This window comes from Propithecus coquereli, unplaced genomic scaffold (assembly GCF_000956105.1).
Source record: "Propithecus coquereli isolate 6110/MARCELLA unplaced genomic scaffold, Pcoq_1.0 Scaffold241, whole genome shotgun sequence".
Taxonomy (NCBI): domain Eukaryota; kingdom Metazoa; phylum Chordata; class Mammalia; order Primates; family Indriidae; genus Propithecus; species Propithecus coquereli.
In genome coordinates, this window is record NW_012147964.1 from 886,658 (window position 1) to 902,330 (window position 15,673).

A 15,673-nucleotide genomic window follows, 5' to 3' on the forward strand; every position below is an offset into this window, starting at 1 on the left:
GCGTGCGCCCAGGGCCACTGCCACCGCACAGCCAGGCTGCCCTGGTGCAACCGGGGAGCAGCCTAGCAGGTTTTTCGTCTCGGCCTGCCGCGGGGCCCAGAGCTGTCCTCTCCCCGCCTTCCCTGGGCCTGGCTCTCCTATCCTCCCTCGCTACCCGTGGGCCACTACCCAGTGCCAGGCACAGCCAGCGGGTCGCCAACACTGTGTCAAGATGCCCAGTATCTTTGCCTACCAGAGCTCCGAGATAGATTGGTGCGAGAGCAACTTCCAGCATTCAGAGGTGGTGGCCGAGTTCTACAACACGGTGAGGGCCGGAGCGCAGGTGGCTGGGGTGGAGGAGTGTCACCGGACAGACGCGGGTTCGAACCCAGTTCCTCCACATCCTCGCTGGGGAATCTCGCTGGAGCGGTTCGCCTGTCTGAGCCTGGGGTTTCTCAGCTGTCAGCCAAGGGATGCCGGCTGTCATTCATTCGCTCGTCTTCCCTTGGCGCCGGGCTCTGTGGTAGGTTTTGGAAACAGCCCAGGTGGCTGGGCAGAGAATTGGTCCCTGCCCTCCCTGAGCAGAGAATGCCGAGTGACTGCAGGCATTTGCAGCCCAGGATGGTGACGCTGACAGAGGAAGCCCCTGAACCAGAAGGGTGGCTCCAATTAAGCAAAGCTTCCCAGGAGAGGTGACTGTATCTGTCTTGTTCTTCTCAGCTACACCCTCAGCCCAGGGTCACCAACCTGTCCCCGTTTGCCTGGGACTATCTCAGTTGCTGTACTTAGAGATCCACCTCCCTGGAAGCCCCTCAGTTCTGGGCATGCCAGGAGGGTTGGCCACCCTTCCCCCAACCCCTGCTAAAGCACTACGTTAGAAGTGCTCAAAAATCTTGCATGCAAAAATGACAATGGCATTTAACCAAAGCTTGAAAGACACAGGTGGCCAAAGATATGTGTGCAGCCGTGCTGTCCCCGTGCAGGGCACAGGGGACACAGCGGCGAAGGAAGCAGGGTTTGCCTTCCAGGAGCTCCTGCGATGGTGGGTAATCTACACCTAACGCTTAGCTCTGTGACTTGGGCACAGTTCACGCTCAGTAGACGGTGAGCAAATGCATCCTGGGAACCTTGGTCTTTACTGCGTGCTTGCTGTGTGCCGGGAATCGTGCTAACCATTTTACGTGAAACCCCTCGTTCGATTTTCACAATGGCATTGGGAGTTAGACGCGATGTATACGATATAGACTTCACCCCATATTCCGGGCGAGGAAACAGGTGTTCGGGGAGTTCGAAAGATACACCAGGGTCACCCTGGTAGGTGGAGTCACGATTGAGACTTGGTGAGTGCAGCAGACGTTTTGGGGAGGTGGCTGGGAGGCTCAGTCCCAACATTCCCCGGGTGGCTCTGACCCTGTTATCTTTGACGTGGTGGCTTCCCAGGGCTGGGAGGTGGAAGTGTGAGACTCAGGGTTCCTCATGGAACCTCTCCCTGGTTCTTGTTCTTCCTTGGCCGGAGATACGATTTCTGGCCCTCAGTAGTTCCACCTGTAAAATGGGAGGGAGCTGAGTGTGCTCATCCCCAGAGGCTGGGGAGAGGGGCAGGGATGTCAGAGCTGTTGTCTCTGGATCCCCCAGCAGACCCTGTGGTCCAGAATGTTCTCTGTTCAGCCCATCCCCAGGTGGGGCCCCCCCACGGAAGGCGCCGAGAGAGGGCTGACTCAGGTGTGGGCTGGGCCCAGGTATAGCTGTGTGTTCTCATTTCATGCAAAATCCTCCTCCGCTGTGTCCTCCTTTCACCGTATGTCAAAATGATGTAAATTGAGCAACCTACAGCTGCTCCACGAGGCCGCAGGTCTCCAGCTCTGTCATGGTTGTGACACTTATGAGGAAGGAGATTTCACATTGTCCTCGCCTTGGCCTTGCATTTCCAGATATTTATCAAGGACAAAGAAAAGTGTCACACAAGACTTAACTTTCCCTGGTGCGAACACACTTGGGTATTTTCTATTCTATTCCACCCCAAATGCTCTGACCAAACAGGTTACAGGATGAAGAGTAACATCAGGGTTATATTAGACAGGGTTCCTTTCTGTCTCTAGTTTAGGGCTGTTCAAAGGAAAAAAGAAAAATAGAAAGGAAGAGTTTCCCTAAAACTTTCTCCTCCAAAACTTGTGAGTAGCCCAAACCTGTCACCATAGCTAATAAATCATATAGTTCAAAATGGTGGGTGGTAATCTTTTTCTCTACGGGGCTAGCTAGTAAATATTTTTGGCTTTATGGGCTATGCAGACTCTGTTTGCAAATACTCAACTCTGCCATTATTGCTGGGAAGTAGCCGTAGATAATATATAAATAAATGGGCACAGCTTCGTGCCAGTAAAACTTTTGCCAACTTCTGATATACTTCGCACATACAACAATAGCCAAATAGAAAGTAGTAAGTTTGGGGCTTTTTTTACTTTTATTTTTTTGCCTCTCATTTCAAGGATTAAAAATGACTTTACTTCTAGCGAATGTGGGCACACTCACCTATCGTGGCTTCCCGTGGCCAGTTTGACAACTTATGTTGGGAGATGAATTTACAAATGACCCTCCTCTTCCCGACTTAGTCATTGCAGCTCTAGGAATTTTTACCAGAGACATAATCCCCATAGAAAGGAAGATTTATATACACAGTCATCCCTGAATCATTTTGTAATTGCAGCAAATAAATGAGAAAAAACACGGAAGCCGTAACATTGCCACCGAGGTATGGAGGGCAGAATACATTCTGGGGAGATACTATGCAGCTATTTAAAAGCATGCTTCTGATCTAAGCAAAATATGTAGCAGAAAAAATTATAAAAATCTGTTTACATTGCCCAAACACGGTGGCTCATGCCTTTAATCCTAGCACTCTGGGAGGCCCAGGCAGGAGGATCGCTTGAGATCGGGAGTTTGAGACCAGCCTGAGCAAGAGTGAGACCCTGACTCTACTGAAAAAAAAAAAATAGAAAAAATTAGCTGGGCGTGGTAGCACACGCCCATAATCCTAGCTACTCGGGAGGCTGAGGTGGGAGGATCCCTTGAGCCCAGGAGTGTGAGGTTGCTGTGAGCTGGGCTGATGCCACAGCACTCTAGCCCAGGCGACAGAGCAAGACTCTGTCTCAAAAAAAAAAAAAAAAAATCTGTTCACATTGACTTCATCATTATCCACTGATGAGTCATTATTTCATTCAGTTGGAAAATACTTCTCTGAAGAGGAATCTTTTGCTTTTTTGCTGCTCTGCTTTCAAGGAGCTGAGTTTGGGGTTGAGGAAGCAGGGTCAGGGTTGCAGAAGAAGAAAACACCAAAGGACTCAGTCCAGGTGTGGGGAGTAAAAGGGCACCTAGGAATTGGGTTTTGAAGGATGAATAGGAGTTCGTCAAGTTGGGTAGGAGTTCAGGAAAGGAGAACAGAGGAGGGGAAAAAGATGTACTCAGTCCTGGAAGGAAAAGAGGAGCTGGTCAGATTGGGAACAGGGGGAAGTTTGTTCCTGTGGCTAGAAGGTGGGAAGAAATGAAGACAAACATGTTTTGCATGCTGGGTTGGAGTGTTTGAAATTTATCCTGTGTCCATTGATGAACTCGCTCATTCATTCAAGCAAAATTTGCTGTAAATCTACCCGTGCTGGGTGGGTGATCCTGGGGTCCCAGAGTGGCTCAGTGCTCCCAGGCAGTGGGAGGTTTAAAATTAGAAACAGATTCCTCCAGCCACGTGGTTAGCTTGAGGCAGATGGAGGAAAAAGATGCCAAAGAGGGGGCAGTGGGGGGTGCCACAGGGCGGGGTGTGAGGCCTCTGCTTGTTGAGTGGGGAGGCAACATCAGCGACACTGCGCACGGGCCGGGAGAGCAGGGAAGGGTCATCTAGTAGGAACAGAAGTCAGGGGTGTGGGAGGCTCTGGCTCAAGCAGGGCAGGGGCAGAGGGCAAGGTGTGGGCTGCTGCAGTTGACGTTGACCTGGTAGCCTCCAGGAGTGGCCTCCTTCTGGGTCTCTGACAACTTAGGAGAGTTTCAAGTGGTACAGGGGGAAGTTTCAAGGCTCCTCAGCTCCCAGAGCACCTACTGTGTGCTGTGATCCTGGATTTCCTCCCCCGAGGGTCCTGCCAAAGCTTCAGAGGCTCTGCGTCTCATCCTCTGCAGAAAACTCCCTCTCAGACACTCAGGTACAGAACAAAGGAATGGCATTCCTGGCACAGGGAACTGCATAGGCAAAGGCACAGGGGCGGGAAGGAACAGGAGGTGTCTGGAGGCGCTAAAGAAGGGATGAGATCAGAGAGGCTGATCTTCTGAGCTGCCTTGCTGCTGGCCAGTGCAGTGTGGTTCCAGCCCTGGCTGTTCCCCAAATGCTGTGTGACCTAGCAGGAGACCGGCCCCTCTCTGAGCCCCTGGCTGCATGCAACTTGAGATCCAATCACACCTCCCTCTTCTGCCTCCATCCTCATCAATATCCACAGCCAAAGCAATGAATGATGGGGTGCCTGTGGTGTAGCAGGCCGTGCAGAGAGCAAGGTGGACACAGTCCCTGTCCTCAGGGAGAGGCAGACACCATGAGTCGAATAATCACATGCACAAATCCGGTGATCCAGCCCATGACACATCTCGGGGCCCAGATCCAATAGGTCCCTCTCGACTTCTTTTCTCCTTTGGAAAAAAGTGGGTGTCAGTGATCCACATCCTGCTGGCCTCCTGGGGCTCACAGAGGGGCTCCCATCTGAGTCGATGGAGAACAATTTCTTCTTCGTTCAACAAGAACTGATGGAGCATCTGGTATGCGTCTGGTGCTGTTCTAGGCTCTGGGGACACAGCGCTGACCGAAACGGACAAAGCCCCTTGCCCTGGTGGGGGCTGATCTTCTGGGGATAGGAAGACAGACATGAAACCAAAGTCAAGGCTACGGGCTGGCAGGTGGTGGTGGTATGTGCTAAGGAAGAAAATCTCATTCACTCATCCTTTTCTTCAGCTGATATTTCCTGAGCACCTATCCCAAAAGAGGGCAACTATGAGGCCCTAACTCCTAGCACCAGGAAGGGGATAAAATACCTGCTAAACACCCCAGATGTCCGACAGATGACTGGATAAACACAATGAGCTCTGTGCATGCAATGAAATATTATTCAGCCAGGAAAAAGAGGAAATTTGGACACAGGCTACAACATAAACAAACCCTGAAAACATCAAGCCTGCCGAATCACGAAGGACCACACATTGTATATTTCCATTTGTGGGAAATGCCCAGAAAAGGCAAATTCACAGAGACAGAAAGTGGACTCGTGGTTGCAGGGTCCAGGAGAGGATGAAGGATTGAGGATGACTGCCCAGGGGGCCAAGATTTCTTTTTCGGGTGATGAAAATGTTCTGGAATTAGATGGCGGTGATGATTCCATACCTTATGACTATACCGAAAACTATTGAATTGTTCCATTTTAAAAAGAGTGACTTTTATAGTAGGTGATTTATGTCTCAATTTTTAAAAATAGAAATATATATATTTAAAAAAACCCCACAGCTCCTGGTACATCCTAAGCATCGAATACATTGAAGCTATTATTATTAGAAGCAAACCTAATGGTAGAGAGATGTGAAAATGACATTAATTTTATCTGACATTTATTCATGTTATTGAACAAATAGCACTTACTGTAATCTTTGTAAAAATCCCATGAGGTAGATACTCTCATGCGTCCCATTTTACAGATGGAGGAAATCGAAGCTCAGAGAGGGTAAGTTTCTTTCCCAGGGTCACACAGCATGCAAATTACAAGTGTGTGAAAGTTGCAAATGCCCAAACAGGCTGGTCCCAGAGTCTCTCGCTTAACCATGGCACTACGAGGCCACTTGATTACCGATTAACAATCAATCGTATTTATCTCAATTCATGCAATTGAATTTTGTGTCGTGTCTGATGTGCACACCATGTCCCCTGCCTGGCACCAACATTAATGGGCACATGTTGAGTGGATGCAGGTGTGGGGGGAGGGGTTTAACCAATGACAAAAGCCAGGTGTGGGTGGTGGGAGTTTGAGCTTTGGCAATGAGGAGAAAGGGCCAGGTGGTGTTTGGAGATGTTTGTTGACTCAACGGATCCAACACATTTTTCTAGGGTGCTTACAGGTCGCCCCAAGTGAGAGGTGTTAGGGACACCGTCAGGGATCAAACAGAGGTGTCTCCTGTCTCAGAGGAGTCCAGTCCTGTGGTGGAGGGCAGAGACAGACAGACAGACAAGTCAAGAAATGAATGAATGATTGGAATCCTGAAATGAAACAGCATGTGGGGAGAGAGGCTGTTTGTGGGAGCTGGGTGTGGGGGGGCTGCAATGTCAGCTTGGGGTGAATGAGAAAGGGGGCCCCCCACTGCCTTTTCCCAAGGCTGAGGTGAGGGGCCAATTCAGCCCGCTTTCTTCCCTTCCTCCTGCGCTAAGGTATTCATTCGGTCCCCTCTCTGGGCTACTCATTCTACTGGACACTGCCGATAAAACAACAAACAATTCTAGAATAATTGCAACCCCATAATACACAACCACTACAGCACGAGTGCCGGGCACCTGTGTATATTATTTAGGTGCATTCCGTGCACCCATGATTCGCTGCAACAACTTATTGAGCACCTACTGTGTGCCAGGCACTGTCCTAGACATGGGTGGGGGAGTTGGGGCAGGTTTTCGACAGCAGCAGACAAAACAGGCAACACTACCCGCCTGGAAGGTCAGAGGAGGAAAATGGGGAGCATCTTGTCCCCCGAGATCCTGATTGGACACACCTCAAGAAGGCAGGGGCTTTGTTTTCAGGAACAGGTCTGGTCCTTGGGCACAGAGGAATAGGGACTCAAGGAATGGTTGTTGAATAAATGAATGAGCAAGTGAATGAATGAAGGGAGGTGAAGTCACCAGGTGGGGCGGGGACCCAGGGAGACCAGGTCATGTATGTCCAGACTTCGGGGCTGGGCTGGCTCTGGGCAGGATCCCCAATGGGTGTCTCTCCCGCCTCCCAGGTGGGGCAAGAAGCTGGGAACATGGAAGCCCAGCCCAGAAGGGCAGGGACAGAGACTGGCATCGGGGCAGTTGATAACATCAGAGACTCCGGAGCTGGAGCCGCCAGTTAGTCACTGTCTCCACCCGCTGCTCTTTCCTGCCTCTGACACTAGGGACACTGTTGGTGACTCCTGTCTCAGTTCTGCTGGGCTCTGAGCTTGGAATCGCTATACCAATGGCAGGTCCGTTAGTATCTCCCTTGACAATAACGACAATAGCCTTTGCTGTTCCTCCAGCCCATACCACGTTCCTGGCAATGCACATCTTCGAGGCCTGGCCTCGTGCGTGCCCCTCGACGGCCTGCAAGGCAGCACTGACAGTTCCCTCCCCTGTTACTGATGTAGGACAGAGAGACCTGGAGGCATGAGTCACGCAGCCAGGCAGCAGGGGAACCCTGTCTTCATCATTGCCACCCATCTGGTCCTCCCAGCTTTCAAGGCAGGGGTTGAAAGCAAGCTTTGGAGTCCCACAGAGCTGTGCAACCTCAGAGAAGTCACTTCACCTCTCTGAAACTCAATTTCCTCACTGGCAAACGAGAACCAGAAAGTTGTGTGGTCAAAATATGAGAAAGTAACAGCCATGCTGCTTTTCTTTCTTTCTTTTTTTTTTTTTTTTTTTGAGTCTCTCGCTCTGTTGCACCCGCTAGAGTGCAGTGGCGTTCATCATAGCTCACGGCAGCCTCGAACTCCTGGGCTCAAGTGATCCTCCCGCCTCAGCCTCCCGAGTAGCTGGGACTGCAGGTGCATGCCACTATGCCTGGCTAATTTTGCTATTTTTGGTAGAGACAGCATCTCACTATATTGCCCAGGCTGGTCTCAAACTCCTGGCTGCAAGCGATCCTCCCTCCTCGGCCTCCCAGAGTGCTGAGATTACAGGCATGAGCCACTGCGCCCGGCCAAGTAATTGATCCATTGATGACCAGTTGACAGTGAAGGTCAACTGAAAGGTCGACAGGCGAATGACTCCCGGTTGCCTGAAATGCAGCAGGGGGCCGATTGGCTAATGACTGAGGTTTTGGACAGAGTGGGCAGCCCTCCCTTCCCTGCCTCTCCTGTCTGACAAACCCCGTCCCCGTGTCTCTTTCCGCTCCAGTTCAGCAATGTGACCTTCTTAATCTTCGGGCCACTCATGATGTTCCTGATGCATCCCTACGCGCAGAAGCGTTCCTGCTATATCTATGGCATCTCGGGGCTCTTCATGCTCGTAGGTAGGCAGATGCGGGGCTGTGACAGCAGGGACAGTGGGGTGGGGAGGGACGAGCCCCCTGACCGCCCACCCTTGCCTCTGCCACCGCAGGACTGTTCTCCATGTACTTCCACATGACGCTCAGCTTCCTGGGGCAGCTGCTGGACGAGCTCGCCATCCTTTGGCTCCTGGGCGGTTGCTACAGCATATGGATGCCCCGCTGCTACTTCCCCGCCTTCCTAGCGGGGAGCAGGTGCGGCAGGGACTGGCTGTTTGGACAGAGTGGGGCCTGAGTCCTCAGTTGACCCTGCCTGAGCTCACCTGGGCCTCACCCGGGTCTCCTCCCCTGAGCCCCTTTGGGGCCCTTGGAGTCCCTCCCCTGGCCACGCTGGGTCTTCTCCTGACCCTGCCTGACCTCCCTGGGCTCCCAAGGGGTTGTCGGTTTCCTGGAATTCCTCCCTTTATCCCATCCAGACAAGCCGGGACCTTCTCCAGACTCTGTCAGAGCCACCTAGGGGTCCCAGGGCCCCATGCCTAAGCTTACCTGGCCCCAGGGACCCCTTCCTGAGCCTGTCACCCAGGCCCCCTGGAATCTTTCATCTGGCCCTCCTGGGCCCTCCAAGTCTCTCTCTTGACCTGACTGATCCACCCCCACCCAAGCCCCTCTGAAACTCTCCTGGGACTTCCAGGACCCCCCACCTCACCCCATCACCCCCGGGGCCTTCCCCAATCTCTCTTGGGTCCCCAAGAACCATCGTTTGACGTCTCTTAAATTCATCTGGGTCCAGGGATCTGTCCTCTCAGCCCACCTGGGCTCCCCTGAATGCCTTACCTGACCTTATCTGGACCCTGGGAGCCTTCACTGACCCTCCTGGGCCCCCCTGAGACCCTCTCCTCATCCTACCCAGCCCTCCCTGGGTCCCCCTTTCTTTTTATTTTATTTGTTTACTTTCTGAGACAAGGTCTCCCTTTGTCACCGAGGCTGGAGTGCAGTGGCGTCATCATAGCTCACTGCAGCCTCAACCTCCAACTCCTGGGCTCAAGCGATCCTCCTGCCTAAGTCTCCCAAGTATCTGGGGCTATAGGCGTGCATCACCACGTCTGGCTAATTTTTCTATTTTTTTGTAGAGATGGGATCTCGCTGTGTTGCCCAGGCTGGCCTCAAACTTCTGGCCTCAAGCGATCCTCCCGCCTCAACCTCCCCAAGTGCTGGGATTACAGGCATGAGCCACCGCACCTGGCCTGGGTTCCCCTTGAGACCCTGCCTGGGCCCACCTGGGCTCCCTGAGAACCTCTGCTGAGTCCACCTGGGAAACTCAGGACCCTCTTATGAACCTAGCTGGGCTCCCCAGATCCCTTCCTCTTTCTCACCTGCCTCGGCCACAAGGTCTCCGAGTGACCCCACCTAACCCTCCAGGACCTCCCCTTCCCACATGCAGCTGAGCCCCTTTGTCCTCAGGCCCCAGTTCATCCGCCTGGTCTTCATCACCACCATGGTCAGCACCTTCCTGTCCTTCCTGCGGCCCACGGTCAATGCCTACGCCCTCAACAGCATCGCCCTGCACATCCTCTACATCGTGGTACAGGAGTACAAGAAGTGAGTACAGGCTGCAGGTGGCCGGGGGTGCGGCCCCCATACCCGCTCTGAGCCCCGATGATGTTTGCTGTGTTCCAGGCACTGAGTTCTGTTTGACTCCAGGCTCAGGGAGGGGACATCCCTTCCTCAAGATCATCCACTAATGCATGGCAGGGCCAGGATTTGAACCTAAGTCTGTCTGACTGCAGATATCCTTTTTTTTTTTTTCTTTTAAGATCAGGTCTCACTCTGTCTCCCAGGCTGGAGATCATAGCTCACTGCAGCCTTGAACTCCTGGGCTCAAGTGATCCTCCTGCCTCAGCCCCCTGAATAACTGGGAGTACAGGCATGCATCACCATGCCTGGTTAATTTTTTTTTTTTTTTAGAAACAGGATCTTGCTATGTTGCCCAGGCTGGTCTCAAACTTCTGGCCTCAAGTGATCCTCCAGCCTTGGCCTCCCAAAGTGCTGGGATTATAAATGTGAACCTCCACACCTGGCCAAGAGTTTGTCCTTTTGAGGATGAAACCCCCAAAGCATACATATAGGTAGGCATAATTGTCCCTTAAACCTCCATGCACCCATTAACCAGCCACGACACCCGTCAATATTTTGTCAACCTCTGTTCCATATTTCCTCCAGATTTCATACCATTTCACCCCTAAATTTTTCAGGATCTGACTCTTGTGATAAAGAATCAATTTTTCAAACTGTAATAGGTGTTAACAGGACAGAGATGGGGCTCCCGAAAGGGGCTATTTTTTTTTTTTTTTGTATTTTTAAATTTTGTTCCTTGAGAACCACTTGAAGTACAAGTGGGGACATTTGAAGAAAGTTGAATGAAAAGATTATTTACAGTGGAGAAGGCGGAGTGTAGAAAAATCACTAGAATTGTTAAGGATCTTTGTGCTAATAAGTGTGAGAGTCTATGATCATCTGGAGGCCTGGGCCAGCGGGCGATGGGAGTGGAGGCAGGAGGGAATACTTGCAAGAACTGGGAAGGAGTGGTCTCTTGAAGAGAGCCTCCTTGAAGGAGCTGTGCTCTCCAGTCTCTGGTTGCAGCCAGTATAAGGCAGCCCCACAGGGACGAAGCTAGGGAAATCATACTCTAACAGAACCAAATAAATGGTTTCCTGTGGGGCTCCCCATTGGCCAACCCAACTGGGGACCATTGACCTACCCAACTGGGGATCATTAGCCTACCCAACTGGAGACCATTGGCCAGCCCAACTGGAGACCATTGGCCAGCCCAACTGGGGGCCATTGGCCAGCCCAGCTGGGGACCATTGGCCAGCCCAACTGGAGACCATTGGCCAACCCAACTGGGGACCATTGGCCAGCCCAACTGGAGACCATTGGCCAGCCCAACTGGGGACCATTGGCCAGACCCAACTGGGGACCATTGGCCAGCCCAACTGGGGACCATTGGCCTACCCAACTGGAAACCATTGGCCAGCCCAACTGGAGACCATTGGCCAGCCCAACTGGAAACCATTGGCCAACCCAACTGGAAACCATTGGCCAACCCAACTGGGGACCACTGGGCAGCCCAACTGGAGACCATTGGCCTACCCAACTGGAAGCCCAAGGACAAGGGAGCCTGTGGATTTGGCCTACACATGTCACCATACAGGGCACAAGAAGAGAAAGATAGGGATAGATCTAGAGGTTTAGAAAATGGGAGATATGGCTCACACATGTCTAACAAACACTCCCTCCAAATAGTATCTGATACCCAGTTTATATGGACCTCCCCTCAGTTTCTCAAAGATGTCGTCTTATACCTGGTTTTGTTGAAATCAGAATCCAAATATAGTCTTTTAGGTCTCTATTTCATAGCAGTGCCTTCCTCCTTCTCCCTCTCATTAAACCTCTGATTTTTCACAGCAGCTCAGCCACTGGTCATGTAGTGTGATTCGTGGTCTAGATTTGGCTGACTTTCCTGCAGTGTCTTTTAACAAGTTCCCTTATTTTATTCTTTATTTTTTTGTATTTCCTGCAAATTAATTGTTAGATCTAGATTGAAGTGGAGTTTTTTTTTTTTTTTTGCTAGAATATTTCATGAGTGGTGCTGGGTGCTTCCTGTTGCATTCCATGAGAACCCGGCAGCGAGTGATTGTTCCGTATGGAGTGTTGTCAAGGTGGACCAGGATGGTGTCTCTGGGTTCCTTTGTTAAAAAGTTTCCACCTAATGGCTTCAGCAGCCATAGGTACATGCTGCTTTGATTCATCATCTCATTACAGGTTGCAAAAGGGTGATTTGCAGATTCTATCATTCCTTCTGCATTTATTATCTGCATCTCTTCCATCAAGAAGGACTTTTGCTCATCGACCTTGAAATACAGTTTGAACAAGAAAGGCTGGATGGAGGATCGATTCTTTCCCTTTACTTACCAATTTCCAGAGTAATGAGTTGGTGCCACCTTAGCCTTCTCTAGCAGGGAACTAACAAAGTGGATTTTTAAAAAGATTCATGATGAACTCACAGATTTTTATAGCTCTGAAGTATTTCAATTCATTGCAGTCATTATTCTATTTTTTTAAACCTTTTATTTTGAAATAATTACAGATTCACAGCAAGCTGCAAAAATAGCAGAGTCCCATGTATCTTTCTCCCAGCTTCCCCCAATGGCGACATCTTACGTAACCACGGTACAATTTCAAAAGGAGGACACGGATGTCGGTACAATACTGTCAACCAGACTGCAGACTTTGTTCAGATCTCTCCAGTTCTTACTCATTATGCATTCTGATGTTTAAACTGTCCCATTTTAGGCTATGGGCAGAGCCTGTGCTGAGACAAAGTCTGGCTCTGTTGCCTGGGCTAGAGTGAGTGCCGTGGCATCAGCCTAGCTCACAGCAACCTCAAACTCCTGGGCTCAAGCGATCCTCCTGCCTCAGCCTCCCGAGTAGCTGGGACTACAGACATGTGCCACCATGCCCAGCTAATTTTTTCTCTCTCTATATATTTTTAGTTGTCCAGATAATTTCTTTCTATTTTTAGTAGAGACGGGGTCTCGCTCTTGCTCAGGCTGGTCTCGAACTCCTGACCTTGAGCGATCCACCCGCCTCGGCCTCCCAGAGTGCTAGGATTATAGGCGTGAGCCACCGCGCCTGGCCAGAGCCTGCGCTTTTAACCATGAAGTTGCTGTCTCATTCATCTCTGATATGCTTTTTCCCAAGGGACACCAGGGTTCGCTCTACTGTCAGGGGAAGCACAGATTTTTTTTTTTTTTTTTTTTGAGACAGAGTCTCTCTCTGTTGCCCCCGTTAGAGTGCAATGGCATCATCATAGCTCACAGCAACCTCAAACTCCTGGGCTCAAGCAATCCTCCTGCCTCAGCCTCCCGAGTAGCTGGGACTACAGGCATGCGCCACCGTGCCTGGCTAATTTTTCTCATTTTCTGTAGAGGTGGGGTCTCGCTCTGTTGCCCAGGCTGGTTTCGAACTCTCGACCTCGAGTGATCCTTCTGCCTCAGCCTCCTGAGTAGCTGGGACTACAGGTTTCAAACTCCTGGCCTCAAGTGATCCTCCCACTTCAGCTTCCCAGAGTGTTAGGATGACAGGTGTGAGCCACTGTGCCTGGCCTTTTTTTTTTTTACCCTGTCTGTTTTTTTCCTTATGTATTTTTTTCTTTGTATATATTCATGGGGTACAAGTGCAATGTGGCTGTGTTGACACACTGCATTGTGGTGACGTCAGCACTTCCAGTGCATCCATCACGGAAGCAACGCCCCCTGCACCCACCAGCGAGCGTCAGCTCCAAGCAGGGGTCGTGCACCCTCCGCCCTGCACGCTCACTGCGCGCTCCTTCCTTCCTCCCAGCCTCTGAGCCTCATCTCCTCGGAAGGAGGAATTTCCCATCAGCCCCTTCGGGTGCTGCTCTCTGAGTCAGGCCCGGGTCCCCTTCCTCCCTCTCTAGGAGCACCAATAAGGAGCTTCGGCACCTGATCGAGGTCTCTGTGGTTCTGTGGGCCCTCGCCCTGGCCAGCTGGCTCAGCGACCGCCTGCTCTGCAGTTTCTGGCAGCGGATTCATTTCTTCTACCTCCACAGCATCTGGTAAGCACCCGTCCTGGGGTCCAGGGAGACCCAAAATCAGAGAGAATCTCGGGTGTCTGAGCTCAGAGCGAGGGGAGCCTGAGGCATGGGTGTGGGGACGCAAAGGAAGGAGACCCAGATGCGGAGACTTGGGGTCGGGGAGAAGGTCGTAGTCCGTGGCACACCCAGAAGGTCCCTTGGGATGGTCCGCACCCTTGAGAAGGAAGGGTGAGGCCGGCGGCGCGTCGCAACTTCACCGCCTGCCCCTGCGTCCCACAGGCACGTGCTCATGAGCTTCACCTTCCCCTACTGCATAGTCTCCCTGGCCCTGGTGGACGCCAGCTACGAGATGCCAGGGGAAACCCTCAAAATCCGCTACTGGCCTCAGGACACTTGGCCTGTGGGGCTGCCGTACATCGAGGTCCAGCGTGACACCAAGAAGTGCTGAGGCCCGCCAGCCTTGTGACTAGCTAGCTGCCTGCTGGCTTGCCTGTGTCTTGAGGAAGGAGGCCTGGATCAAACCTGAGCCCGAGAGACATTTGCGGGTCCTTTCTCCGTTTGTCCCTTCCCTGTCCTCCTTGTCCTGGGCTGGCCAGCCCCACGGCGGGGGATGGATTTTGTGATGTCTCTGATAGGGTGCGCACATCTCCACTCCGTGACCTGCCCCCGCTGTCTTCTTTCATTTCTTCCTCTGTCTTCCCCACGGCCACTGTCACGTGACCTGGCGGGGCTGGATCCCCAGGTGCTGGGATGACGGATTGATGTGGCGTCACCCAAGGCTTGTTTGGGTTTGTTCTCTGAGCACCCTTATAAACACTGGTGGTCCCTACCAGATCTGGATCTGTCTTTGGCTGTGGCAGTGTGCCGGGTACTTGGCGGGGGCATCCCAGAGAACAGACGTGACTTCCAGGCACCTCATTCTACACCCACACACGCGTGCATAGACCTCGCAGACCCTCCCACGTGCTCCCGTGGGCTTGTGAGGTCCTCAAGTTCACAGCCGAGGAAAACAGAGACCCAGTCTGGGCAATCTGGATGCTCTGGGACATCCCAGAGGCGTGAGGGTGGCCAGCAGAGACTCTCAAGGCAGTGGCGGGGTGGCGGAGGAAGGATGGTTTCCATGGCGGTAAAGAGCACAGGGCTTGCAGACAGGCAGACCTAAGTTCGAGTCCCTGCGTCACCACGTTGTAGTTGTATAATCCTGAGGAAGTGGTTTTTCCTGCCCCTGAAGCTCAAGCACCTTTTCTGCAAGATGGAAATAATATTCCTTCCCTCATGGGGTTTCTGTGTGGATGAAACAAGCTAACATATGTGAAGTGCTTAGCAGAGAGTCTGACAAACATCCATCCATCCTCCATCCTTTAGCTCATCCACCCGCTAGGTTGGCCATAATCAAAAAAAAAAAAAAAAAAAGCAAACAAACACCACCTCCCCCCACCCCCCATGGAAAATAGGCGTTGGAGAAAAGTGAAGAAATCAGAACCCTCATACACTGCTAGTGGGAACATAAAATGGTGTAGCTGAGGAAAACAATTTGGCAGTTCCCCATGAGTTCCATTCATGTCTTGATGAATGGATGGATCAACAGCATGTGGTATAGCCACGCACTGGAACATCACTCAGCCATGAAAAGGGACGAGGCTCTGACACAGGCCACAGCGTGGATGGACCTTGAGGACATTGTGCTCGGTGAGAGATGCCAGACATAGAAGGACGCACAGTGTGAGACTCCATGTATATGAAACGTCCAGAACAGGCAGAGCCACAGAGACGGGACGTGGATTCGTGGGTGCCAGGGGCTGGGTGGGGGGACAGGGAGTGACTGCTGACGGGGTTGGGGCTTCTA

At 51.9% G+C, this 15,673-nt stretch overlaps 1 protein-coding gene across 1 annotated transcript; it reads left to right on the forward strand.

Annotated features, from left to right (window-relative positions):
• Positions 1-211: 211 nt before the first annotated feature.
• On the forward strand, positions 212-14,275 carry ACER1 (alkaline ceramidase 1). The gene is made up of 6 exons (XM_012646204.1): positions 212-304; positions 8,120-8,234; positions 8,324-8,465; positions 9,672-9,809; positions 13,711-13,848; positions 14,107-14,275. Exons 1-6 carry the CDS (start codon positions 212-214, stop codon positions 14,273-14,275), a joined length of 795 nt encoding a protein of 264 aa, XP_012501658.1.
• Positions 14,276-15,673: the final 1,398 nt, after the last annotated feature.

What these genes read in the sequence shown, in the direction of transcription:
- ACER1 (XM_012646204.1), top strand. Translation starts at nt 212, where the DNA reads ATGCCCAGTATCTTTGCCTACCAGAGCTCCGAGATAGATTGGTGCGAG. An exon ending in TGGCCGAGTTCTACAACACG is followed by an intron (nt 305 to 8,119) that starts GTGAGGGCCGGA and finishes TTTCCGCTCCAG; the next exon opens with TTCAGCAATGTGACCTTCTT. An exon ending in GCCTTCCTAGCGGGGAGCAG is followed by an intron (nt 8,466 to 9,671) that starts GTGCGGCAGGGA and finishes CTTTGTCCTCAG; the next exon opens with GCCCCAGTTCATCCGCCTGG.